Genomic DNA, 27,680 nt, shown 5'->3' on the forward strand with positions numbered 1-27,680 from the left:
AAAATTGGAGGAAGAAACCCTGAAAAGTGAAGAAGAGAAAAACCTTATCTGTTCCTTTAGAACATTTTGGTATTTTTTTCCGTCCCATCTTTCTTTGTACTTAGTACCTACAAATATACACTGTTATGGTATTATTTACTTAATTTTTAAAGTATTTATTTACTTAAATAATCTGTACACCCAGTGTGGGGCTCAAACTTACGACCCCCAGTTCAAGAGTCACATGCTCTTCTGACTGAACCAGCCAGGTGCCCTGATCATATATTTACTTAAATGCAAAAACAGTGTACTCTTTCTGTAGCCTCTGCTTATGTTTAAAAATTTTAGGGGCACCTGGGTGGCTCAGTTGGTTGAGCCTCTGAGTCTGGGTTTCGGCTCGGGTCATGATCTCACGGTTTATGAGATTAGCCCCCCCCCCCCACCTTTGTAAAGGGGTAACTTTGGGAGAACCATGGCAAGGAGTAATGGACATAGAGGGAGTGAATATTTGCTTTCCCAAATGAAACTCATGTACTAGTTTCGGTTGGAGTTTCCCTACTTGTGCACCTTTTTTTTTTTTTTTTTCGATCCAGGAAGAGACTTTGTTAGAAAGTTGCCTTTAAATCTGTATGTTGTGCCCTGTGGGGAATGCATGGCATGAGGTTCATGGTTGCACTGGCTCCGTGCGTACAAAAACACTATGGAAAGAGGAAAAATCTGTTCATGTCCAGGCAATGGGGGTGGTTTAATTATGAATGCCTAATACATGAAGCCTTAGAGAGGCTTGTGGAAAAGCTTTATCCTTGTTACCCTTGGGAACAGTGTGAGAGTCTTGAGATGTAGGCTTCGTTAGGTTAGTCCAGGCTCTAGGGAACAGGGGGGATTTGGGTTCTGCATTTTCAGTTTCTCTATAGAGACCACATATGTCATATTACTAAGGGAAAATGACCCATACCGATAACAAAACACCTGCAAAATGATTACATTTTTGCAACTCAACACCTTTTCCTCAACTCATTGTTCCTGCTTTAAAAGAGTGAAACAAATTAAGTGATTATGATATATCATGTAACTAGGAGAATCTCTTTGTTTAGGGTAAAGAAATCAATATGAGAAGCTCTTGGAATAGCCTCCCCCCGCCCCCACCTCCTCCTTAGCACCTCCTTATATATGGGCTTAGAAATGCTGATTCTACAGAAGAATGACAGTGATACATGCTAGGCCGGCCTCGTTAGGCTCCAAACTTCTGCCCCCATATCTGCGTGTCTGCCACTAGCATGTATCCTATAGGCTTAGGAAGGATGGCAATTGGTTAAATACAGCAATTCAGTTGTGCATTTTTCATTAGACATTAGATAAACTTCGTTTTTAAACACTCGTGTATCCGTGCGTTTTAAAAAGTAGGTTAACTGAAATTTAAGATAAACAAGAAATTTAACGGAAAAGGTAAACAAAAATAGAAGCTATTACTAAGTTAAGTGCTGTGATACAGTTTCCAAGTCTAGAATTCTGTCTTCCCAGTGGGGCCCACTCTGACCATTCTATTTAACACGGCAACTTCCTGGGGAGCCTGGCAGCTCATTTGGTTAAGTGTCCAACTCTTGATTTTGGCTCAGGTCATGATCTTATGGTTTGTGAGTTTGAGCTCCACGTTGGGCTCTGTGGTGGCAGTGGAGTCTGCTTGGGATATTCTTTCTCTCTCTCTCTCTCTCTCTCTCTCGTTCTCCCTCTGCTCCTCCCCCACTTGAGCACTTGAACACATGCTCTCACTCTCTGTCTCAAAAGAAGTAAACCTAGAAATAAAATTGCAACTTTCCTTCAGCACTCCCAATGCCTTTTACCTGATTCTGCTGGCCTCACCCATACCAGATAATCACTTTCTAAAACACACTGTATAATTTAGTTATTGTTTTATAAATCTGTGGTTACCCATCTCCCCTGCTAGAATGTATATTTCATGAGGGCAGAACTCCTTGTCACTTCACTTCACTGATACCTTGAGTTCAGACCCCTTGAACAGGGCTTAACATGCTAAGTCCTTAATAAATACTTGCATAAAGTGATTGATGTCCTCATCATCATTGTCTTTACAGTGGGACAGTTTTATTTATTTATTTATTTATTTATTTAAGTTTATTTTTTGAGAGAGACGGACACAGCACCAGTGGGGGAGGGGCGGAGAGAAAGGGAGGGAGAGGATCCCAAGCAGGCTGCATGCTGCCAGCCCAGAGCCCAGTGCAGGGCTCAAACCCACGAAGCTGCGAGACCATGACCTGAGCCGAAACCAAGAGTTGGATGCTTAATCAACTGAGCCACGTAGGTGCCCCTATTTATTTTTAAAATATTTATTTATTTTTGAGAGAGAGAGAGGTAGAGGGAGGGAGATTGTGAGGGGAGGAGGGGCAAAAAGAGAAGGAGACAGAATCCCAAGATGACCTGATCCAGTCAAGAGTCAGATACTTAAGTGATTGACCCCCCCCCCAGGCACCCCTACAGTGTGACGGTTTAATTTTTTTAAATCCTTGTATATGAGAGAGAGAGAGAGAGAAAGAGAGAGAGAGAGAGAGACAGAGCACAAGCAGTGGAGGGGCAGAGAGAGATGGAGACAAAATCCCAAACAGGCCCTAGGCTCTGAGCTACCAGCACAGAGCCTGATGCGGCGCTCGAACTCACGAACTGTGAGATCATGACCTGAGCCAAAGTCTCACACTTAACCGACTGAGCCACTCAGACGCTCCTACAGTGTGATAGTTTTAAACCAGGCTTCTATTGGGACAGTAAAAAACGTGATAAACATTTTTTTCTTGGGAAGAATTGAAATTCTGAGTTTAGAAAGAAGGCTGAGAATTCCACAATCTTAAAGAGCTTACGTCTTGTAGGTCTTACAGGTCCATTCTATATGGACAGATCCCCTCCAACCCCTTTCTGTAGAACAGAAGCTTCTTTCTCCTCAACAGGAATAACAAAATACCTCTTTAGGATTCTCAGTTGTAGAGTTGACCAAATGGTCTGCAGCCTTTCATGGGTTTAGAGCTTGTCCCTCCCCACCTGCTCTCTGCCCATGCTTCAAAGCTGAGCAGTAGAGCTTTGAAGCGGACATGTATATTGCAGATTGCCTATAGTCAAACAGCCTTTACTTTCTGGGGTCCAGTAAAGACTCCAAGTTCAACATTGAGAGAACACAGGACAATCTTGGATCTCACCTTCTTGGTGCCTATAGAAATATGGAGCCCAGGTCATTAGGAATGAGACCAGTAATTCTCAGCCATTCAGACTTACACTTTACACCTTTTTTGGTTAAAAAAAAATCTATCTGTCTACACATGTATGTATATGTATATAGGTGTATGTATATCTACATAGAGAATGCTTTAAAGTTTTTGATCTTCTGAATTGTGTAGATTTTTGTAGTGAGAATATGTTTTTTAAGAAATGAGTGTAGTGCATTATGGTGCTTCAGTGTGTTAGAGAAATCAAGACAATTTATAGCCTCAGATTTCATTTAGGCTTGTAAGAAACACAGTGATATTCAGGAAGATACTAGAACGTATGGAGTACCAACCGTATGCCAGGCTGGGTGCTAAGTGTTTCATATACCTTGTCTTATTTATTTACTCCATCACCAGCCCCAAGCAGTAGGTATTATCTTCCCTATTTTACATATGAGGAAATTAAGGCTTCGAGTGGATAAGCAATGTCTACAACGAAACACCACTAGCAAATGGCAGATCTGGATGTCATTTGTATCTGACTCCAGACTGGTGCTCTATCTACCATATTGTGTATAGCTTCTACAGAATAGTACTGATTATTAAGAAGACTCATAGTTTCTTTAAAAAGTAAAATACAAACTAGAAAAAAGGACTACTAGTTTCTTTTTTTTTAAGTTTATTTATTTATTTTGAGAGAGAAAGTGTGAGTGGGGGAGGGGCAGAGAAAGAGGGGGAGAGAGAATCCCAAGCCGGCTGTGTACTCCTGGTGCAGAGCCCACTGGGGGGCTCAGGCTCATGAACCTTGAGATCGTGTGACCTGAGCCAAAATCAAGAGTCAGACGTTCAACTGACTGAGCAACCAGGTGCCCTGACTCCTGGTTTGTTTTTACTAAAGGGGCTGCATTTCAAAACTATTTTGATAGCTTCTGGGTTCTCGTGAACAGTGTTCTTTTGACCAAGAGCAACACATTTTCTATAAGAAGCCATCTTATCTTGCACAATCTACCTCTGTCATGTCTAACTTACTGATTGTTTTCCTAACAAAAATAACTCATCTTACCCTTTTGCTGTAAGACTGCTGTGCTGGCCTAGGGTGTAGTCATGTTCTCTGCAGCATGTTGTCCCGCCATTAATTACTTGCTCACTCTTTCTGTCCCTCTTTCCTTCCTCGTTTATTTTGTGGATTCAACCTGTTCTATTGCCAGATGCCATTTAAGGCAGTGGACCAATAACAGTGAACAAAATAGATGACGTGCCTGCCCTTAGAGAATTTGTAATTTAGTGGGGAAACAGACAGTAAAACAACCAGCATTGTGTGTGTGTGTGTGTGTGTGTGTGTGTGTGTGTGTGTGTGTGTATGTGTGTCTGGGGACAGAGAATGGTGGCAACAAGAGTCTCTGATTTAGATGGAGTAGTTAGATAGCACCTCTCAGAGAAGGTGACCATGTACAGCATTTGAACAAAATGAGGGAAACGCTTTTAAGTAGAAGAAGCATGTCAAACCCTAGAGTTGGGAATGTGCTCCATCCATTTCATAGTCAACAAGGACACTGGCATAGCTGGACCAGGGTGAGGAAGACGGGTGTGCTAGAGAAATGGAGGAGGGGAGGGATGGGTTCTGGAGCTGGAGGGTGTAGGGCCCGGTAATGAGGGTTAAGGACTTGAATTCTGTTCTGGGAGTGATGGAAATCCACTGGAAAGATTTAAGCAGGGCAGCGGTATGATCTGATAGAGGGTTGCCAAGGGCCACTTTGGCTGCTCTGAAACACACATTGTTTCAGGGCAAGAGTAGAGCAGAGAGACCAGTTGGGAGGTCGGCAGGTGAGATCTCAGGCCTGGAAGGAGAAAGACACTTTAGATTTGCACAGGACCCAAAGGTTGGCAAAGACACTGGCTCATGACTTGGATGACTTGTGACACTTTTCACAAAAGTCTCAATATCCTCGTACACTGGGTTCAAGTGGACACTGTTTTATTGAACAGGTCGTTTCTTTAAAAAAAACTTTTTTTTAATGTTTATTTTTGAGAGAGAAAGAGTGTGAGCAAGGAAGGGGCAAAGAGAGAGGTAGACAGAATCCAAAGCAAGCTCTAGGCTCTGAGCCATCAGCACAGAGCCCGATGCGGGGCTTGAACTCACGAACCATGAGATCATGACCTGAGCCAAAGTTGAAGGCTTAACCAACAGAGCCACCACCCAGGCTGTCCTGAACAGGTCATTTCTAAAGCCTGACCTCCATTCTGAAAACCACTTGTTCAAGAGCTCTTGGGGAAGACCTGGAAATTTTGTTTGACCTCAACAGTATCATGAATCAGCAGTGAGACAGGGCTTCCAAAACCATACAGGTAGATACAGATCGCAGCTCTGGAATCTTTAATGCAGATTGAGCGAAGTCAGGATTCCTCTGGGACTTAGATGCCAGTCAAGTCTCTTCAGGAGCACATGATTCCCATTGGGTATTGACAGAGGTGGCTGCAGAGACCCACCATGTGTATGCACTGCAGGGTGAAGAAGTTCTGGTGATGGAGAGAAAAGTACTTCTCACTCGTAGAGATGAACGGATATGGTCAGTAAGTTACTCTCATGTGGGGTCATCTTTTCCCCTCTTAGTCCACCAAGACGTCTACCCTCCTTTATGCTGATAAAAACAGTTGTAGCCATGACTCAGTATTGATAATGACATTAGTAGGTAAGACTCTTGTTTGGGTTCTTGCTCAATACCAGACAGGGGGGCAAATTATTCACATTGATAATCACATTTAATCCCAGCAATAGATCTGTTTGAAAGGTGCCGTTGGCCCAAATCACGGAGTGTTAGGACAGCTCAGAGGAGAGCAGCAGGAAACACAGGATTCAAACCCAGGTAGTTTGATTGAAGAGCTAGAACTCTGACCCGCTGTGTTGTACTGCAAATCTGATGGGTGAAATAATTTCACACTTGTAATTTATGCATATTATGGGATAAATAGGGTTTTTTTTTTTATGAGTTGGAATACTTTATATTTATTCTATGAGAAAATCCGTGCTGAGTTTTAGAGTACTTCAACTATGAATTCTGGAGGTCAGTTCCATTCACTAAGTGGAGAAATGCCTCTCTTTCCTGAGTCCTGAATTCAACATTTTAGAAGAAATAATGACAATCTGTATTTTATCCAAAAGGTGGTCAGTACTGCAAAACGTGAACACCAAGTCATCTGGTGTTTGAGAGAAGTTTAATTTGGAAGGGGAAGGCTTTTAAAACACAGCAAAGGCTTCCGACTGCCTCAGTGGTAAAACCATACACCCCAATGTGAGCATCTCTTCCTAGACGGTCTGATCCGGTCTTCTGGTTTTAAATGACATTCACACACTCTTGATGACTCCCAGATTTAGATGTCTGACTAAGACCCAGGCTGTCAGTTCACTGCTGCTCAACATGGTCACATGGTGTTCTCCCATGCATCTCAAACTTAACATGGGGTGCCTGTTTCCTGGCAGCTGTAGAACTGGGTTCCCCGTTTCCTTGCGCTTGTAGAGCTCCTGTTGGCTGGACACAGACTGGTGGACGTATGGTCTTCCCAGCTCAGGATGGCTCCACCATCCTTCGTGTTGTTCAGGCCCCAAACCTCCCCATTATATTTGGTTCCTCTTTCTTCTTCCTTTGAGAAAATTAAAAAAAAATGTTTATTTAATTTTGAGGGGGGAGGGGCAGAGAAGGGGAAGAGGGAGGAGCGAGAGAGAGAGAGAGAGAAAAAGCACGAGAGCAAGAGAGCTTCCCAAGCAGGCTCCACACTGTTAGTGCAGAGCCCGATGTGGGGCTCAAACTCATGAACTGCGTGAGGTAATGACCTGGACTGAAATCAAGAGTCTGATGCTCAACTGAGCCACTCAGGCACCCTGGTTCCTCTTTTTTTAAACAGACTCCACTTTTTGTTGTCAGTCTGTGCTTTTCTTTCTGCTTCCGTTCACGTCTTGGTGCCACCATTCAGACCTCTTTTACCAACTCTTCTCCCTCCTGATCACTGCAGGCACATAACATGTCAAATATCTCCATGGACCCCTCTGCCCATCCCCAGTATTCTTACTTCCTTCAGGCCTATGGTAAAGGGACTAATGGTCCAAGAATGTCTATACCCTAATCCCCAGACCCACGAATATGTCACCTTATGTGTCGAAAGGACTTCATACTTGTGATTAAGGTTAAGGACCTTGAGTCATCGAGGCTATTTTGTATTTTCACCAGTATAATCACCTGAGTCCTTAAAAGTGGAAGAGAATGCAGGAAAGCAGGTAAGAGAAGTGTCACATGAGAAGGACTGCTTGGCTGGTTTTGAAGATGGAGAAAGCGGGCCATAAGCCAAAGATCACAGGCAGCCTCTAGAAGGTGGGAGCGTGTACTAGGCTGACAGCCAGTGAGGAAAAGGGGACCACCATTCTACAAGTGCAAGGAAACGGGGACCCCAGTGCTACAGCTGCCTGGAAACGGGGACCACAGTCTTGGACCCACAAGGAGACGGAAACCTTTCCTCCCAGTGAACCATCGAAGGGAACACCGCCCCACCAGTACCTTGATTTTAGCCCCAGGAACGTGAGGCAGAGAAGGCCGCCAGCCACACTGCCCTCCTCGCCCACAGAGCTGTGAGAGAAGAAATGGCACTTTGTGTTTGTGCAGTACGAGTAGAAAACTAATACAAGGTCTCTGCTCAGATATGACTTTCTTGGTCAGACCATTGCTGACCATCCTATATCACAGCCATACCCGCCCCCATCCAGGCCCTCTCTGTCCTCATTATCCTGATTTCTTTGGCCTCTGTAGCACGTATCAGCTAATATGCATTTACTTGTGTGATTGTCTTTGTCTCCCTTCCATTCAAATGTAAATAAGCTTTTGATCTTCCTCTCCTTCACAGTTTCTTTTCCAGAGAGTAGAACTAAGCCCTATGCATTAGGTAATTGTTCTTGTTGAGCCTTTGAGTTTACTGTTTGTCTGCTTTCCAGCCTCTTAAAGAGGTGCTAGGCTTCCAGGATGAGGGCCCTACACTCAGCTTCTGCCTCGTCTCACCTGCTGCCTTGGGACCTTTGCACATGGTCTGCCTAGTGCTTGCCCTTCCTTTTTGCCTACCTTTACCGTAGGTCTTTTCGGAAACATCAGCTCTTGAAAGAAACCTTCCCTGATTCCAGAGAGCAAATCTTGTCTTCCCTTATGTACATAGTTTTTTGTTTTTTGTTTTTTTTTTTAAATAAGCATTTTAGAGATGTCTGGGTAGCACAATTGGTTAAGTGTCCAACTTCGGCTCAGGTCATGATTCACGGCTCATGAGTTCGAGTCCCACACTGAGCTCTCTGCTCTCAGCTCAGAGCCTGAGCCTGCCTCAGATTCTGTGTCTTCTCTCTCTTCCCCTCCCCTGCTCTCTCTTGCTGTCTCTCTCTCTCTCTCTCTGTCTCTCTCTGTCTCTCTCAAAAATGAATAAACATTTTTAAAAATTTAACATTAAAAAATTAAAAATAAAATAAAAATAAGCATTTTTATATTGAGTATAGCTCACATAGGTTTTTATACTGTTATAGTTTGTATCATACCTCATAATTATATACTGTTTTGACTACTTTCTTAATTTCACTCTTCCTTCTATGTAGGCACCACAAAGGCTAGAATGATGGGTTTGGCTCACCACTGTTTCTGTAGTTAATGGATTGTGGGCTTTGGAACTCAGACTGTCTGAGTTTATAGATCCATTCCTGGTTCTGTGTCTTTAAGCTCTGGGCCTCTTTGTGGCTTGGTTTCCTCACATATGGAGTGGGAATAATACTGGTACCTGCTTACCTCATAGGGTTTTGTGTGGATTAAACCAGTTAATAAATGAAAGTGCCTGGAACACTGCATAATACACAGGAAGCACTCAAAAAATGGTAGGGTCGCCTGACTGGCTCAGTCTGTAGAGCATGCAACTCTTAATCTCAGGGTCATGAGTTCAAGCCCGCATGGGGAGTGGAGCCTATTTAAAAATAAATAAAGAGCGACAATTTAAAAAAGGTTAGCTGCTGCCGCCTTTGTTCTTAATATAGAGCATAGCGAAGGGCTTGGCACGTAGAGATGCACAGTAAATATCTGGGAAAATTCATTAAATGAATTTTGTAAGAGCTTGATGTTCGTGTTAAAAAATTGAATAATAATCATTTATTACATTTACCCCAGTAGGACTTAAGAAGGCAGAAAGTAGATTAAATTTGTCTTCTCATTGTAAAAATAATATATGCATGCTATCAAGAAAAATGCAGATTGCAGGGAAAGTCATGATAATTTGTAATTCAACCACTCTGGCATCATTTTGATTTCCTTTGTCATTTGTTCTGCAGATTTGAGAGTCAGCAGCTTTGTATGGATAAAATATTTTCTCCTGCTTTTCCAACTAGTGTATATTGCAAATGCTTTCTTACAACATTGTGGTAGGTTCTTTTTGGTGATGATTTTCTCCTTAGAAAAAGTCCAGTTTGTTTGGGGCATATAATACATATTATATGACGTCAATAGGAATACATGTGGCGAAACTTAGAGAGTGTGACTGCACTTTAAGTAATATGATTATGCTGGGGTGCCTGGGTGGCTCAGTCGTTTAAGTGTCCGACTTCAGCACAGGTCATGATCTCGCAGTCCATGAGTTCAAGCCCTGCGTCGGGCTCTGTGCTGACAGCTCAGAGCCTGGAGCCTGCTTTGGATTCTGTGTCTCCCTCTCTCTCTGCTCTTTCCCTACTCACACTCTGTCTGTCTGTCTGTCTCTCTCAAAAGTAAGTAAACATTTTAAAAAAAGTAATAATATTGTACCATGTAGATAGTCTGTTTAAGGGGAAGGTATGGAAGACAGTGATGCCTAAAATTGTGGAAGGCACTGGAATGGAGGCTGGACGGAGGCTAGGATGGGACTCCTTGGTCTGGAGGGCCTCCCTTGGAAGCATAAGCCCTAGGGTAGGTGAGCCTGCTCTGTGTAGTTGGTGCCTGGGTGAGGGAGGATTTAGGAAGGCGTTGGCTGCCATTGGCTTGGGAAAGCTGTGGAGAACAGGATGGGTTGATGGGTTGGAGGCAGATCGAAGAGTTGCTTTTTGCAGAAGCCATGAGCTTGTGATGAGGCGAGGCAGTTTACAGATGAGTAATTTGAGAGAAGAATGATAGATTCTTTTTGTTCTGCTCTATGACAAGCTCTTTCAGGCACACATCTCTTCCCCAAGCAGCCTGTGAGGAAGGCTGGCCTACATGCTCCTGGAAACCATCGTGTGCTTCCTGCTGGACACTTTGTTGCCCACTTCATAATTAGCAATTGCCTGTTCCATTTCAGAGCATCTTACAGAGCACCAAGACGTTTATTAGCCAACAAACGAATATAATTCGACATCATTTTGTCATTCCTGTTTTATTAACGGAGATACTATGGCTCCAGGGTGTTTAGAGATTGGCACGTTAGAAAGTAGTGCAGATAAAAGGTATCTGTTTTCATTCCTGCAAAGCAGGTTACAAAAGAGAACAAATAAAGCTCATAAAGCATCTGTCTTTCAGGATGCTTCATTGTTTACCACCATATTTGATGCATTGCCACAACAATTCAGGTAAGCAAAGGACCAGCACTATTTCCTTTTCACAGAGTCTAAGTCAAAATTATATGCCGTTGAAACTAATGAAAAACTATGTTAGCCAATCAACATGTAATGACGTGATGTATTTGAGTGCATTTTTTTCCTCACCCTGAATTGACTGATTGGGTTTATGGCATATAGATACAGCTTAAGAGGAAAAGAAAAATGAAGACTTCCTAATCAAATAATCAGGGAGCTGCAGCTAAAATTAGTCAGTACTAGGGTTGACACTGAAAACCTGTAATTCTAGGGGTGGCTGGCTGGCTCAGTCTGTGGGCCGTCAGCTCTTGATCTCAGGGTTGTGAGTTCAAGCTCCACATTGGGTGTAGAGATTGCTTAAAAATAAATTCTTTGAAAACCTGTAATTCTATAAACACTGGCAAACTGAAGAAAAACCTTCCCTTTACAACCAGAGAGATTTAAAACTAAAACATTTAGCAGAGACTTTGTCGTTATTAGGATATCTGAAAGTAATGTTTATACACAGAAAAACTTCCAATACTATATGAACGTGTAAAAGGAAAAACGAAATGTGTCTAATACCTTCCAGAACCATAAGTTAGTTGAAAGGTTGCTGATTTGTTTTAAGCACCCAGACTCTGAATAATATATTCAAAGCTCTATTTCTTGATGTCTGAATCTTAGAAAATCTCTAGTGTCCCTCCACTTTGAAAGAGGAACTGACACCCACCCCTGTTATACCTCCCCTCCATACTCAGTTTCTACTATGTGTATGATTTTAGTCTCATTATTAAAAAAGCAGTATCATGACTTATATTTATTAAACATAATAAAGGTAACTTGATCCATTTTCTTCATCCACCAATTTTTAGCAGTATCCTTTGATTACCAATGATATAAGATGAAAATAATTTCGACCCTATTTGGTTTCCTTCCCCATTCACCTCTTATTTTCTGCTGGTTATGCCATTACTTTTTATACTGACAAAAAGTATTTATAGTCCGTTCTGTAAAAAGAATTGTGTTGTATAGATTGATTCTAAAAACTGAGCACAAGAGTTGATGTTCCTGATATTATAATTATATATGTGTGTGTACATATATTTGTTTATATTTTCACTTTGTAATCAAGTGTTTGGAACTGTGGAGGATGAAATGTTGTCTTATAAATTATGAAATCTGTACTGCTCACTGGAGAGTGTTCTAAACATTATTTCAAATAGCCACTCTTTTTTTCATCTCATGCGTATTACGTTTATTTTGCTTTATATTTATTTTGCTTTATGTTTGGAACTTTACATTGTATACCATTTTATCTGGTTGGTTTTCTTGGAATTTTTAGGCAGCCTTTTTTTTTTCTTGGCAGAGAAAGCCAAATACTTTATACCATCCTGAAACCTTCTTAACTATGATTGATATTCATCATACCTGTTTTCTTCTTGAAGGCATGTTTCTTGGAGCCCTCTGGTTTCTTATTCTAATTTGAATATTTTGGGAGATACAGAGCTGCCATTTTAGGATTTTTCCACCATTAAAAAAATGTTTTCAATGTTTATTTATTTTTGAGAAAGACAGAGAGAGAGAGAGAGAGAGAGAGAGAGAGAGGGAGGGGCAGAGAGAGAAGAGGACAGAGGATCTGAAGTGGGCTCTGTGCTGACCGCAGAAAGCCCAGTGTAGGACTTGAACTCATGAACTATGAGATCATGACCTGAGCCAAAGTTGGACACTTAATTGATTGAGCCACCCAGGTGCCCCTCCACCATTTTATTCTAGGTTAGGGCCATAAGTTTTTTGGCTTTTCTTGAAAAAAACTCCATTTTTTTAAGTTTATTTATTTTTATTAAAAAAATTTTTAATGTTACTTTTGAGAGAGAGAGAGAGAGACACACACACACAGAGTGCAAGTGGGGGACGGGTAGAGAGAGAGGGAGACACTGAATCCGAAGCAGGCTCCAGGCTCTGAACTGTCAGCATAAAGCCTGACACGGGGCTTGAACTCACAGACCATGAAATCAGGACCTGAACCAGAGTCGGATACTCAACCGACTGAGCCACCCAGGTGCCCCAGGTTTATTCATTTATTTTGAGAGAGAGAGAGAGAATTCTAAGCAGGCCCCACACTGTCAGTGCATTGCCCGATGTAGGGCTTGAACTCATGAGCCATGAGATCATGACCTGAACTCAAACCAAGAGTCGGACACTTAACTGACTGAGCCACCCAGGTGGCCTGAAAAAAAATTCCATTTTTAAGAAATAACGTCAAAGAAAATCCCATCAGAATCTACAAAATCCATAAAGTGCTCCTGTGTGTCTGAAAAGAGCACTTTACTTTCTTGTTGGTGGAGAATTTGCCTGGATGTGGAATTCTGTGGTAAAGATCATTCGCCATCAAACTTTGAAGGTATATGCCGCTAAACATTTGCAATGGGTTTTCTGTGGATCTCTGGAGGCTCTTTTGTTTCTCTGTGTACCAAGTACTTCAACCCCAAATGCTTTCTTTGTAGAAACAAGCAACAAAGTAACTTGTGAGAAAGCAGTCTCCATGTGGCCATGAAGCCGCCATGATGCTTCCTGCTGGAGAAGTCCTCAGCCTCCTCTGGATAGTGGCCACTTTATAATGTTGCCTTTCTCTACATTCATTTACTATGTCCATGGATCATAGGCTCTGATGATGACAAAAACAATGGCTGGCCTTTTATATTACTTTTGACATATTTTTTGATATATACTTTGATGTGTATTTGTTATTTTATTATATATTATCTATTTTATATATCAAATATAAATTATATTTAAAAAATTTTAAATGTTACATATATTTAAAACTATATTAACTATAAATGCATAAAAATAATTATATATATTAAATATATAAAAATATATTACTGTCATATATTTTTGAGTTCTTAGTTTTGATTCATCTATCCCTTGACAATTCTACAGCTTTTTTTTTCCTTTTTTTTTTTTTTATTTTTGAGAGAGAGAGAGAGAGAGAGAGACAGAGCACGAGTAGGGAGGGGCAGAGAAAGAGGGAGACACAGAATCCAAAGCAGGCTCCAGGCTCCAGGCTGTCAGCACAGATCACGACGTGGGGCTCGAACCCACAAACCATGAGATCATGACCTGAGCCGAAGTCAGACGCTTAACTGACTGAGCCACCCAGGCACCCTGACAATTCTACATCTTCATTAATTTTTTCAAAAAGTATGGGTGGGCCATTTGTTTTCTGAGTTTGCTCACAGCTAAGATGGCCTTTTTGTGCCTTTTCATGTGAATAATAATGTGTCTGACTTCGGCTCAGGTCAAGATCTTGGGTCTCTGGGTTCAAGCTCTGTGTGGGCTCTGTGCTGACAGCTCACAGCCTTGAGCCTGCTTTGGATTCTGTGTCTCCCTCTCTCTCTGACCTTTCCCAGCTCATGCTCTGTCTCTCTCTCTCTCTCTGTCTCTTTCTCAAAAAAAATAAAATAAAATGTTAAAAAATAATAATAATCCAGAGTAGGTAACTGTCTTATTTTTCCCTGGGATATGGTCATTTCTTTTGATCTTCCCAACTTAGGAAACTTAGACTTCCTTTGATTTGATATTTGCTTTTGCTGTAATTTTGCTTGTGTTTTTATTTTTTCTTCTTTCTTTGGAGATTTTTCTTATGGGGGGGGGGCTTTTTGGTATCATGAGTTTTCTTTGCAAAGAAGCATCATGTTTAAAAAATTTTTTTAATGTCTGCTTATTTATTTCTGAGACAGAGACAGAGCATGAGTGGGGGAGGGGCAGAGAGAGAGGGAGACACAGAATCTGAAGCAGGCTCCAGGCTCTGAGCTGTCAGCACAGAGCCCGATGAGGGGCTTGAACGCACAGACTGCGAGATCATGACCCAAGCCGAAGTTGGTTGCTCAACCTACCGAGCCACCCAGGGGCCCCAAGAAGCATTGTATTTAAAAACTACACACACACATTTACTTATGCCCAATTCTTACAGCACTGTTTGATAGTGGCAATTATTTAGAGAATTCGTATTCCTTAAGCAGTAGTTTATTTGAAACTGCATCTTTTTCTCAAAATACTTTAAAATGTATGAAATTTACATATTTTCAAAGGCATGAGAACAGTTATTAGCAGTTTTCTGCAGCCAAATATAGTACAATTAAATTAATAATGTCTGTTACTTCATTACTGTGGCATCTTAGAGGAAATATGATTGAAGGTTCAGAATAAGAACAAATTAAATTTTTATACAAGCATTATTGAATTGTGTACTTAGTCATTGAATATCATAGTCATTTATAATTAGAGGGTTTAGTACCATCTTTCACTCATAAAAAACTGTCGGGTGAATTCATACCTGCTATAAGCCAGGCCCCCAACAGGCACACAATTAATGGCTTTTTTAGAGATGTAATTTTTTGAAGTTAATAACAACCTTTTAAATTTTATCTTTCTTGGGGTGCCGGTTGTGTCCAACTTCATCTTAGGTCATGACTTGGCTGTGCATGAGTTCAAGCCCTGTGTTGGGCTCTGTGCGGACAGCTCAGAGCCTGGAGCCTGCTTCAGATTCTGTGGCTCCTTCTCACTCTGCCCCTCCCCAACTCATACTCTGTCCCTGTCTCTCTCAAAAATAAATAAACATTAAAAAAAGAAATCTTAAATTTATTTTTTCTTTCTTGCTCATTCAAGTCAAGAAAGAGAATATTTCAGAGCATCTGGGTGGCACAGTTGGTTAAGTGTCAGACTATTGATTTTGGTTCAGGTCATAATCTCGTGGTTCATGAGATCAAGCCCTCATCGGGCTCTGCACTGATAGTGTGGAGCTTGTTTGGGATTCTCTCTCTCCCTCTATCTCTGTTCCTGCCCTGTTCACACATACAATCTCTCTCTAAAAATAAATAATGAAACATTAAAAAAAATATTTCAAACCCAGAGTTGACTTCAACCCTGAGTTAATATTTGGGCCATGTTTTTCTAACTGAGCAAGTATTAAAACATATATAAGAAAAGTCATATTTGAAGCAGGTGCTTGCCATTTGTGTGTATCTCATGTTCTCAGCATAACAATTTTTATTATTTTTTTTTACATTTATATATTTTTGAGAGACAGAGCACAAGTGGGGGAGGGCAGAGAGAGAAGGAGACACAGAATCCGAAGCACACTCCATGCTCTGAGCTGTCAGCACAGAGCCCGACGTGGGGCTTGAACTCACAAACTGTAAGATCATGACGTGAGCCCAAGTTTGACGCTTAACTGACTGAGCCACCCAGGAGCCCCTCAGCATAACAATTTTGTAACCCAGACAACTTGGAACACTGGACTGTAAGCTTTATTTGTGTATACAGTCCCCATCTGTATTTGGAAGGTTTTAAGTTATTTATTAGATACTTTTAGCATGTTAAAGGAAAAGCTTTATTTTTGCTTTCATTGGAAGTGAATAACTTTGTAGAGTACAAATTTCTGAAGGCAAGAGACTGTTCAACCTGGAATATGGGTTAAGTCTTTCTTTAGCTTATTTTATTTCTTTTTTAAAAATTTTTTTTAAATTTTTAATTTTTTTTATTTTTTTCAATATATGAAATTTATTGTCAAATTGGTTTCCATACAACACCCAGTGCTCATCCCAGAAGGTGCCCTCCTCAATACCCATCCCCCACCCTCCCCTCCCTCCAACCCCCCATCAACCCTCAGTTCTCAGTTTTTAAGGGTCTCTCATGCTTTGGCTCTCTCCCACTCTAACCTCTTTTTTTTTTTTTTCCTTCCCCTCCCCCATGGGTTTCTGTTACATTTCTCAGGATCCACATTAGAGTGAAACGATATGGTATCTGTCTTTCTCTGTATGACTTATTTCACTTAGCATCACACTCTCCAGTTCCATCCACATTGCTACAAAGGGCCATATTTTGTTCTTTCTCATTGCCCTGTAGTACTCCATTGTGTATATAAACCACAATTTCTTTATCCGTTCATCAGTTGATGGACATTTAGGCTCTTTCCATAATTTGGCTATTGTTGAGAGTGCTGCTATGAACATTGGGGTACAAGTGGCCCTATGCATCAGTACTCCTGTATCCCTTGGGTAAATTCCTAGCAGTGCTATTGCTGGGTCATAGGGTAGGTCTATTTTTAATTTTCTGAGGAACCTCCACACTGTTTTCCAGAGCGGCTGCACCAATTTGCATTCCCACCAAGAGTGCAAGAGGGTTCCCGTTTCTCCACATCCTCTCCAGCATCTATAGTCTCCTGATTTGTTCATTTTGGCCACTCTGACTGGCGTGAGGTGATACCTGAGTGTGGTTTTGATTTGTATTTCCTTGATGAGGAGTGACGTTGAGCATCTTTTCATGTGCCTGTTGGCCATTCGGATGTCTTCTTTAGAGAAATGTCTATTCATGTTTTCTGCCCATTTCTTCACTGGGTTATTTGTTTTTTGGGTGTGGAGTTTGGTGAGCTCTTTATAGATTTTGGATACTAGCCCTTTGTCTGCTATGTCATTTGCGAATATCTTTTCCCATTCCATCGGTTGCCTTTTAGTTTTGTTGGTTGTTTCCTTTGCTGTGCAGAAGCTTTTTATCTTCATAAGGTCCCAGTAGTTCATTTTTGCTTTTAATTCCCTTGCCTTTGGGGATGTGTCAGGTAAGAAATTGCTACGACTGAGGTCAGAGAGGTCTTTTCCTGCTTTCTCCTCTAGGGTTTTGATGGTTTCCTGTCTCACATTCAGGTCCTTTATCCATTTTGAGTTTATTTTTGTGAATGGTGTGAGAAAGTGGTCTAGTTTCAATCTTCTGCATGTTGCTGTCCAGTTCTCCCAGCACCATTTGTTAAAGAGACTGTCTTTTTTCCATTGGATGCACTTTCCTCTTTGTCAAAGATGAGTTGTTCATACATTTGTGGGTCTAGTTCTGGGGTTTCTATTCTATTCCATTGGTCTATGTGTCTGTTTTTGTGCCAAAGTTTATTTTATTTCTTAAAATAAGTTCCTGGAAAATCTGTGTACACCCAAATTTTGAAATATTTTATCCTTGACTTCAGTTTAATTTCAGAGATACTATCACAAAGGAAGAAAATTGCCTCTAATATGTAATCATACCATACTTAGCAATGGAAATAGTGTCTTTAAAGTTGTATCTACGTATTCCATATTCTCTATATATGTACATATAATATATATATGTATTATATGTATTCCATATATTCCATATCTTTTTAGCAGGTTTGTAACTTAGTAAATATAAATGGGGGCAAATTTGGCAAAATTTTTGGTAATTTATCTTGTGTTCGTCTCTGTGTGTAAGTCTGTTTACCGAAATAAGGAATATATTAATACATATAAAATATATGTACATATGTTATAAAATATACGTATATTCCATATGTACATACATGTGTACATATATAATATACACATATACATATAATGTGGATTATATAATGTTATATAACACATTTATAATATAGATACACATATAATGCATACATTGTATATTATGTATTATGTTATATATAATATGTATAATATATGTACGTGTATAGGTACATATATAATATATACATTATTTTATATATGTGTGTGTGTGTGTGTGTGTATATATATATATATATATATGTACATATATACCTAAATGTATACTGCTGGCCCTTGAGCAACATGGGTCTGAACTATGGGTCCACTTATATCTGGATTTTTTTTTTTTTAATTTTTTTTTTCAACGTTTATTTATTTTTGGGACAGAGAGAGACAGAGCATGAACGGGGGAGGGGCAGAGAGAGAGGGAGACACAGAATCGGAAACAGGCTCCAGGCTCTGAGCCATCAGCCCAGAGCCCGACGCGGGGCTCGAACTCCCGGACCGCGAGATCGTGACCTGGCTGAAGTCGGACGCTTAACCGACTGCGCCACCCAGGCGCCCCTCTGGATTTTTTTTTTAATAAATATAGTATAGTACTTTAAACATATTTGTTCTTTATGATTTTCTTAACATATTCTTTTCTCTAGCTTACTTTATTGTAAGAATACAGTGTATAATGTACACATAACATACAGAATATATGTTAATCAACTGTGTTATCAGGAAGGCTTCCAGTCATCAGTAGGCCATTCGTAGTTAAGTTTTGGGGGAATCAGAAGTTATATAAGGTTTTTCACTGCATGGGGGGTGGAGAGGGCTGGTTCCCCTAGCCCCTGCACTGTTCAAGGGTCAACTGCATAAACATGCATATAGACACACATATATAAGCATATACATATATAAACACAATAAATATGGGACAGAAGAGTACAGTAACTTAGTACTCTACTTGTACAGTACAGTAACTTGTACTGTGACTTAGTACCTTAGTACTTACGTAACTTAGTATCTACCTCAGAGTCCTAATTGAAGTATGGTAACAGTTATACGTAGGAGTACTGTGTAGCCATTAGAGAATTAGGTATTTCAAAATGTGCTGATAAGATGTTCAACATGTATGAAATAAATAAGGTAAAAAATAAAAATAGTAGAAGTAGTGCAACTGTGTGATGGGGCTCCAGTGTGTAAGAGAATAAAACAGCTTCTATATACATGGGTACCTACAGAACTTATATGTATGCAGACAACTTCTGAAAGGATATTTGAGCTCCCTCTTGAATCGGCAAGGACTTATACAGGTGTCTTCCGTAAGAAACTTCTACTTTTAAGTTTACAGTCTGAACTTTTTGAAACTTTTCCCCCATCAGTACATTTTGTGTGTGTGTGTGTGTGTGTGTGTGTTTTTTAGAAAAAACCATACAAGCTAACATTTGGAACCACAGTATAAAGAGATCGAGGGGGGAGTGTGAGCACAGAGCCTGGTAGGAGGAGGTAATATAAAAAAAGCACCTTGTACTCTGCAGAGTTGTATGCTTTTTGTATAGATCATTGGTCTGATTCCATTGACAGGGGCATAGCCTCCAAATAGTTGAGGGTGAAGACCTCAAGATATCACCATTCCTGTCCCTGCCAGGTGTCTTCACGTAGCACATATTTCTATGATGTTTAAAAACATGAGCATAGGGGCGCCTGGGTGGCGCAGTCGGTTGAGCGTCCGACTTCAGCTCAGGTCACGATCTCGCAGTCCGTGGGTTTGAGCCCCGTCGGGCTCTGGGCTGGTGGCTCAGAGCCTGGAGCCTGCATCCGATTCTGTGTCTCCCTCTCTCTCTGCCCCTCCCCCGTTCATGCTCTGTCTCTCTCTGTCCCAAAAATAAATAAAACGTTAAAAATAAAAATGAGCATATATGCATTGAATCACTCTTATTTGGTTATTTATAGAAATACTTGAGAAATTTGGTATCAGACTGACCTTTATTTTCTACTTAATGTCTCTTTTTTCCTCTGGCTGCTTTTCAGATTTTCTGTTTCTTACTGGGTTTAAAGAATTTGGTTATGATTTGCCTTAGATTTTTTATTTTTCACATGTTTCTTGTAGTTGGATCCATTGATCTTGTTGGGTCTTTGGGGCTATAGTTTCCATCCAATTTGGAAAATTTTTGGTCGTGATTTCTTTAAATTCATTTGTCTTTTCCATCAGCCCTGTTTCCTCTCTCTCCTCTCCTGTGGGGACTCCAAGTATACATACATTCTGCTGTTTCAGGATGTTCCATGGTTTCCTGAAGCTTTGTTTTTTAGTTTTTTTCCCCTTCTCTTTTTCATTTGGCATAGTTGCTGTTGGTGGATCTTTAAGATCACTTACCTTTTCTTTTGCTGTATCTAATCTGCTGTAAATCCCATCCATTGTGTTTTTGTGATAATCAAAGACATTGTTGATTTCATCAGTGGAACCCAGACTTGCTGTGTTTTTATTATCTTCCATGGATGTGCTCAACCTTTCCTTTGGATACTTAAATGTAATAAATTACCTTATAATAATGATTTTAATCCATTTGTCTACTAATTTTATCATCTTTTTCATTTCTACATCAATTTCTCTTGATTGGTTTTTCTTATTATGATTGTATCTTCCTGCTTCTTTTTGATTGGATGCCAGGCACTGTAAATTTTATCTTGTTGGGTACTAGTATTTTTATATTCCTAAAAATATTCTTGAGCTTTGTCTTGGCATGTGGTTAAGTTACTTGGAAACAGTTCGTACTCTCTAGGCATTGCCTTTAATGTTGTTTTTTGGGATTTTTGTTTGTTTGTTTTATTTGTTTGTTTTTTAATGCCGCACTAAAAGAGCCTTTAGTCTACAGTTAATTTTGTCCCACTGCTGAGGCAAGACCTTTTTGAGAACTCTAACTAGTGTCTCATGAATTATGAGGTTTTCTACCCTGACGTTTGGGGACAGGCTGTATGCCCAGTTGTCTGTCAGCTCTGAGCACTGTGTCTTCCCATCCCTTTGGTAAACGTGTCCAATCCCTCGTGTTGGGGAGGATTCGGCTGAATGTTGGAGGGAGAGACCACTGGCAGGTCACAGGAGTCCTCTCTGTGTACCTCAGTCTTGTCCAGCATCCTGTCCTCAGGACTTGCTTCCCCTCACACCCACCAACTGCACCCTAACTCGGGGGACCTCAGGGCTCTGTTTGGGGTAACCGTAGGGCTCCTTTTTGTTTCTTTTGTGTCTCACTTTTCTTCATTTCCTCGTGTCTAATGTCTTGAGAGCCATCTTTTCACATATTTTGCCCAGTTTTGAGTTGTTCCACATGGGAGGGTCAGTCTACTCCCTGTTACGCCATCTTGAACAGAAGTGGAAATCACCCCGCCCTAGACTTTAACTTTAAAAAATTGCGGGAGAGGCGCCTGGGTGGCTCAGTCAGTTAAGCGTCTGACTTTGGCTCAGGTTGTGATCTCATGGTTTGTGACTTCGAGCCCTGTGTCGGGCTCTGTGCTGACAGCTGAGAGCCTGGAGCCTGCTTTGGATTCTGGGTCTCTCTCTCTCTCTCTCTCTCTCTCTCCCCCTCACTCGCTTCGGCTCTCTCAAAAATAAACATTAAAAACAATTTTCTTTTAATTTTTAAGCAGAAATTTAAAAAAAAGTCCTTGTCCACCTACTCCTAGTCTGAAATTCCAGAGGCAGCCACATTCACCTTTTTTCCTGGTATTTCTCTCCAGATGTTGTAGCTCTCACCTTTTTCAGAGCATGCTGTCTGAAACAGCACCCTGTTCAGTTCTGTCTCATTACCCTGATGCCTTGTTCTTCACGTGCTTATTTCCTGACCTCACCATATTCATTCATGTGTTTATAGTCAGCCTTCCTCACCAGATAGGCTGTATGTGCCGTGAAGCCTGAGCTCCTGTCCCTTTTGTTCACTGCTGAATCCTCAGAGCCTAGAGCAACCCCTGGGTACATTGTAGTCCCTCAAGCCCCTCAGTAAATATCTGCTAAAGACATGAGCGAATCAAACAAATCCTACGCTTTTGCTTTCCCAGCCTCTGCCTGTGCTGTCCCAACCCTAGAGGCAGGTAACAGCCTTGAGGAGTTTGCCAGGAAAACAAAGCAGGGAAAAAGATTTTCCAGGCAGCAGGGACAACATGTATCAGAAACTCTTTAAAAAAAAGGAGTGGGGTGGGGGGATGCTGCCATGGATTTCAAGAAAATAAGATTAAATAAATTTTTTTTAATGTTAATTTTTCAGAGATAGCGCATGCACACACAGACACACACACACACACACACACACACACACACACACACACACCTGCAAGTGGAGGAAGGGCAGAGAGAGAGGGAGACACAGAATCCCACGCAGACTCCAGGCTCCCAGCTGTCAGCACAGTGCCCGACCCAGGACTCCAACTCACAAACCACAACACCATGACCTGAGCCCACGTCGGATGCTCAACTGACTTAGCTACTCAGGCGCCCGCAGAAAAATAAGATTTATGACATTGATGCCATTTCTTCACATCGTACTGGAAATTCTGATTAACCAACTTCCTTTCCAAGATATTTTCCCAGAATTTAAAAGAAAAACCCCTAACGATATTAGGTATATTGTACGTTTTTTAAATGGCAACACGGTAAAAATAGTGGCGTGAAAATGTACCACACACGGTGTCTGTGTGTGTGTGTGTGTGTGTGTGTGTGTGTGTGTGTGTATGTATGTCCACCTGCCCCGCCACCCACCCACACCCTCACGCCCCCCTGAACTGACTGACTGAAAAGTAACTGTGGAACTTAGTAATGGAGCCATCTGGTCGATAGAAGGGATGACATTCCATGAGGCAGCCACTGTGTGATGTGTCTTATCCCTGGCCTTCAAGAGGGGTGACCCTGAGGGCTGGCCCAGTAGGTTGAGCCTTTGTGAGTCTTCAACACTCTCCTTCTGTGTATCCAGCAGCAAACATGCCAATTAAAGTGGTATTTTTTTGTTTGGGTGTTCAAATTTTTGTTTACATGCTGATTAGTTAACATACAGTGCAATACTGGTTTCAGGAGTAAAATACAGTGATTCATCACTTCCATACAACACCCAGTGCTCATCACAAGTGCCCTCCTTAGTGCCCACCCCCCACCCACCTCCCTCCACCAACCCCTCCGTTCTTTATCTACCATGGTAGGTTTTGCGATGAAGCCTCATGTAACTGGACTCAGAATATAACTTCAATTGTCTCATGCAGTTCAGCAGATGGAAACTACTTTTATTGCCTCCACACTGTCCTGCTTTAACTCTGGGACCTGACACTAGAAAGGGATTCTGCATCCTATTAACCAAGCCCGGACATGGGAGCTGTGCTTCTTTTGTTTGTGTTTCTCAGGGTGTATTCCTCATCGGATTCCTGGCAGCATCTTTGAAGGAAAAGAATTTTCTTTATTGAATTAGTGACCAATTTTTTTTTCTAAAAAAAATAATATACATATATATGAGACTTTGAAGCATATGGATATGTTTTGAGAAGAAAATAGTTTCTATTTTCACTAATTGACCAAAGAAAAGTATATTTGGGGAGGTTTCCTGAAAAACCAAATGTTAGTATAAAATATTGATTAAATTCATAAATATTTACCATTTGCTTGATAAAAACACGTTTCTTAAACGGAGTCAAAGAACAGACGACTTTGTTTCTGATTCGAAGAAGTACAAATATACAAATATTTTATGTTTGGTGATTTAATTTTGTCTTTTCAAATAAGTAATACATATAAGGTAGAAATACAGAGCCAGAGGGGATCTGATTTCATAATCACGGCATTGTGACCTCATATTTCATGTGCTACCGTTAAGTAGTTTTCTTTAGGGTTAAAGTAAGCATGCTTTTAACACTCTTTCGTGTCTTGTGACCTCAAGTTTAGCTTTTTCCAGAAGGGTGACTGAAAGAGGAAATAGGCTTACTAAGTATTTGAACCGTGTTCCTTCATCTTGGTGTTGACCACATCTCGCTCAGCAGAACAGGAGTTCAAGACAAACTCTTGAAAATAACAGATCACCTTCTCTTCCATTCTTGCCAAGCATCCTTCCCCCACCCCACCTTAACATTGTGTTTTCATGAGGATTTCACAGTATCTCTCATCCCTTGTTCCCCAGTCTTGACCCCAATGACCTAAGAATCAAGAAAATGTCATGTTAGTGCCTACTAATTAGCGCACCCAGAGAGCCTTTTCTTCTGGCCTTTCAACCTTCTGGAGGTAGGAACGCAAGCTGTCACTGGCATCATGCAGGGAAAATGAGCCTTTACTACGTTTTCCCTGTTTTGCAAACAGTGGAATAAGCCCAACTGAGGCTAGAGATGAATATGCAGGTTAGGAAGAAATTAACCTAAAATGCACTGCTGGTTGCCTGATTGTCTTCTAGGTGACACAGCATGGCCGGGCGTCGAAATACCCACCCGTAATGGAATGCTCCAGCCTGCTGTGTCTGCCAGACTCTGTTGTCAGACAATTTGTTTCAATACCATCATACTCATTGGTGAAATAATTTTAAGGGAGGAATGTGCTCTGATTTAAAAAGTTTAAGGAGCATCCGAATGCATTTAAGTTTCTGTTGTTTTTAGACACGTTACAGGGAGACCTCACTTGGTACTAACTAAAGCATTTGGCTGGAATGCTCATTAATCAGTGCTGTTGGAACAGGGTCTCCTGAGCCTTCTGGGTTTTGGGGGCTCAGCTACTGTAATTAAAGGGATGAAATATATCATGGCCACAAACTTACCACATCAGACAACTGAGGGGTTTGAACTGGTGGAATTAATCTTTTTTTAAATTTCTTTTCTTTAGGTGTTTAAGATAGAAGTACTAATGAATGGAAGAAAACATTTTGTTGAAAAAAGGTACAGCGAATTTCATGCCTTGCACAAAAAGGTAACTTTTTTTCCCTTTTTCCTTGTATGTTAGATGCTGTAAGGTTAAGACTGTTTTCTGTGTTTTCTGAGAGCATTAACAGTTCCTGGAACCATACAGTTTCTTTTGTCATGACTAAGGTTTCCTTTTAAAATAAATTATTCAGTCCCTTAAAGGTGTGCTTTTTGAGTAGGTGGGTTTTCTGTTAAGGTCTTTTACATAAATAGATGTGAGGGCGTAAGCTCTTTGGGTGTTATGGGTTCACAAAGAATAAGACTGAGGCCTTATTTCATCCATGCAATACACTTAATGTGCTTTACAAAGAGGAAAGAAAGAAGCAAATGATGACTTTACAGGGAGAAATTTATTAAAATCAACTTACAGGTATCTGGAAAAGTAATATGCATGTCACATGTGTCCAGGAGCATTTGGGGAGAATGTAAACGGAGAACATGCACGATCCTTTTGAATTGCAAAGGCCACTTTGTAAGATTGGCGTTCGAGTTCTTGGATTCATTTCATTAAAAGTCTGAGATAAAAGAAACAAGAATTCAAAAGGAGTGGCTGAGTTTGGGGAGAAATGGTAAAGAAGAGAAGAGTGAATACTTTTTATTTTCTGACAAAATTTGATGTTTTGCAGGCTAGAAATTATTTTTGGGGTGCTGACATTACCTTAATATGTATGTGTGTGTGTGTATATATATATATATATATATATATATATGTATATATGAGTATATAAACACATGCATGAATATGCACACACACGTAAATGTATGCCATAATTCATTTTCTTCACTTCTGTTACTTTATTAGCTAAGAAGTTAGATGGGAAGATACTAAGTGAATATGTTAAGAAAGAGAGTCTATTCTTTTAATTTTATTAAAGACCTCTTAAATGTTCTGGAAATTATCAGTACATAAATCATGTGACACTGTGCTTACTCTATATTAAAAGTTCTTTGGTTATTTTTTTTTAAAGTGAATTTCCTCACTTTTTTTTTTTAAGTCAAGAGAATGGAGTATTCAGTATGAACTTTACCAGGATATTATTGAAAAATCAGTGAAACTGTTTCCCTCTGTACACTTTTCTCTTAGGATGGCAGGGGATAACATAAAAGTCATTCCTCAATTAAAATTTTGTCAAATCCAGATTCACTTCCAAAAGAAAGAACGCAGGTGGGTACAGATTTAAACCAGACGTTGCTGTTAGCTTTTAGGAAAGCTCCAACCTAGGAGTCTGAGAGAGGAACAAACCTGGAGTCTGGGTCTCCGTGCCTTCGCGAGGGCTTCTGTTTTTGTTTGCTTGTTTTTCACGGAAGCAGATCCCAGGGAGATTTCTGCTGGGCACCTCCTGCAATAAATTCTGACGCTAAGATTAAAACCAGATCTCAGCCCCCCTGCTCAGCCTCTGATGCCCAGGGTACGGACTAGGGCGCCTGTCACATGCAGGCTGCCTTCCTAACCTCCTAGCTCACCATGACCTCGACACAACCCAGCTGTCCCCAGCAGATATTCCAGGAGCAGCTCCACACCAGGCACAGCTGGGTGACTGCCAATTAGGCCCGCCCCGAGCGAGAACCTGCCGTGCTTCTAACCAGTGCAGGGTCGTTCCCCCCATGCTCTTCTCGAACAGGATTTTATTTTCTCCCCAGCGATTATAGGCAGTTCTTAGATACTCAGAGTCAGAAAAAAATTCCTGGGTTTTCTGGGATTCTTGTCTCAATTTCTGCATTTCGGTTAAGAAGGTTAGCTATTCTTACAATCATATAATCAGGCCTACCAGAGTTGAGAGAGTAAAAATTCTCAAACGTCTCAATTTTGTGTGTTTAAAACATCCTGGCTGGTACATAGAGATAAAAATGGCTTTGTGAGGCAGAGTTTTAGTTACGGATTTACTTGCCCCATTGCGATCGTAGTAGATTTGGCTAAAAGGTTACCATAGAAGCTAGTTAAGGACAGATCGTGGTAGTAGTGTGTGCAAAAAACAGAAATCTGTCATCTTGAGTCTACAACTGTGTTAAGGATTGAAATCAGCCAAAAATTTACTCAGAATCCACAAGCTCTACTGATCGCTGCTGCCTGTGGTACAACTTGACCTTTTTATTACATTTTGATACCCCAATTTCCGTATTTGAATTCTGTGATGTGTTCCGAGTGCTGTTTCTTTTTAAGATTTTATTTTTAAGCGATCTGTGCACCCTGCACGGAGCTCGAACTCACAGCCCTGAGATCGTGAGTCACACGCCCCACTGACTGAGCCAGCCCAGCGCGCCTTGGCTGTTACATTTTTATCGAAAATATTTTCCTTTTAAATTCAGTCAAGTCTATTATGTAGTTTTCTTGCAATCCTCAACTATTTCTGCGCTGTGTGCAATTTGCTGTGCTGCTAGTGTCCTGGTTTTTCCGAAATTTTACTTTTCCTTCTCACTTGTTAAAAGTGTTTGGCCAGTGTCCCCAAGTTAATTCTAAAATAATAAATGAGGGGCGCCTGGGTGGCGCAGTCGGTTAAGCGTCCAACTTCAGCCAGGTCACGATCTCACGGTCCGTGAGTTCGAGCCCCGCGTCGGGCTCTGGGCTGATGGCTTGGAGCCTGAAGCCTGTTTCCGATTCTGTGTCTCCCTCTCTCTCTGACCCTCTCCCGTTCATGCTCTGTCTCTCTCTGTCCCAAAAATAAATAAAACGTTGAAAAAAAAAATTAAAAAAAAATA

At 40.8% G+C, this 27,680-nt stretch overlaps 1 protein-coding gene across 1 annotated transcript in view; it reads left to right on the top strand.

Annotated features, from left to right (window-relative positions):
- SNX24 (sorting nexin 24) overlaps positions 1-27,680 on the top strand; it is a 159,325-nt gene that overhangs the window by 63,547 nt on the left and 68,098 nt on the right. The window contains exon 2 of the mRNA XM_043586286.1: positions 24,907-24,990. Coding sequence (XP_043442221.1) covers positions 24,907-24,990 — 84 coding nt within the window. The remainder of the gene's footprint in view (positions 1-24,906; positions 24,991-27,680) is intronic.

Source organism: Prionailurus bengalensis, chromosome A1 (assembly GCF_016509475.1).
Source record: "Prionailurus bengalensis isolate Pbe53 chromosome A1, Fcat_Pben_1.1_paternal_pri, whole genome shotgun sequence".
NCBI classification, from domain to species: Eukaryota; Metazoa; Chordata; class Mammalia; order Carnivora; family Felidae; genus Prionailurus; species Prionailurus bengalensis.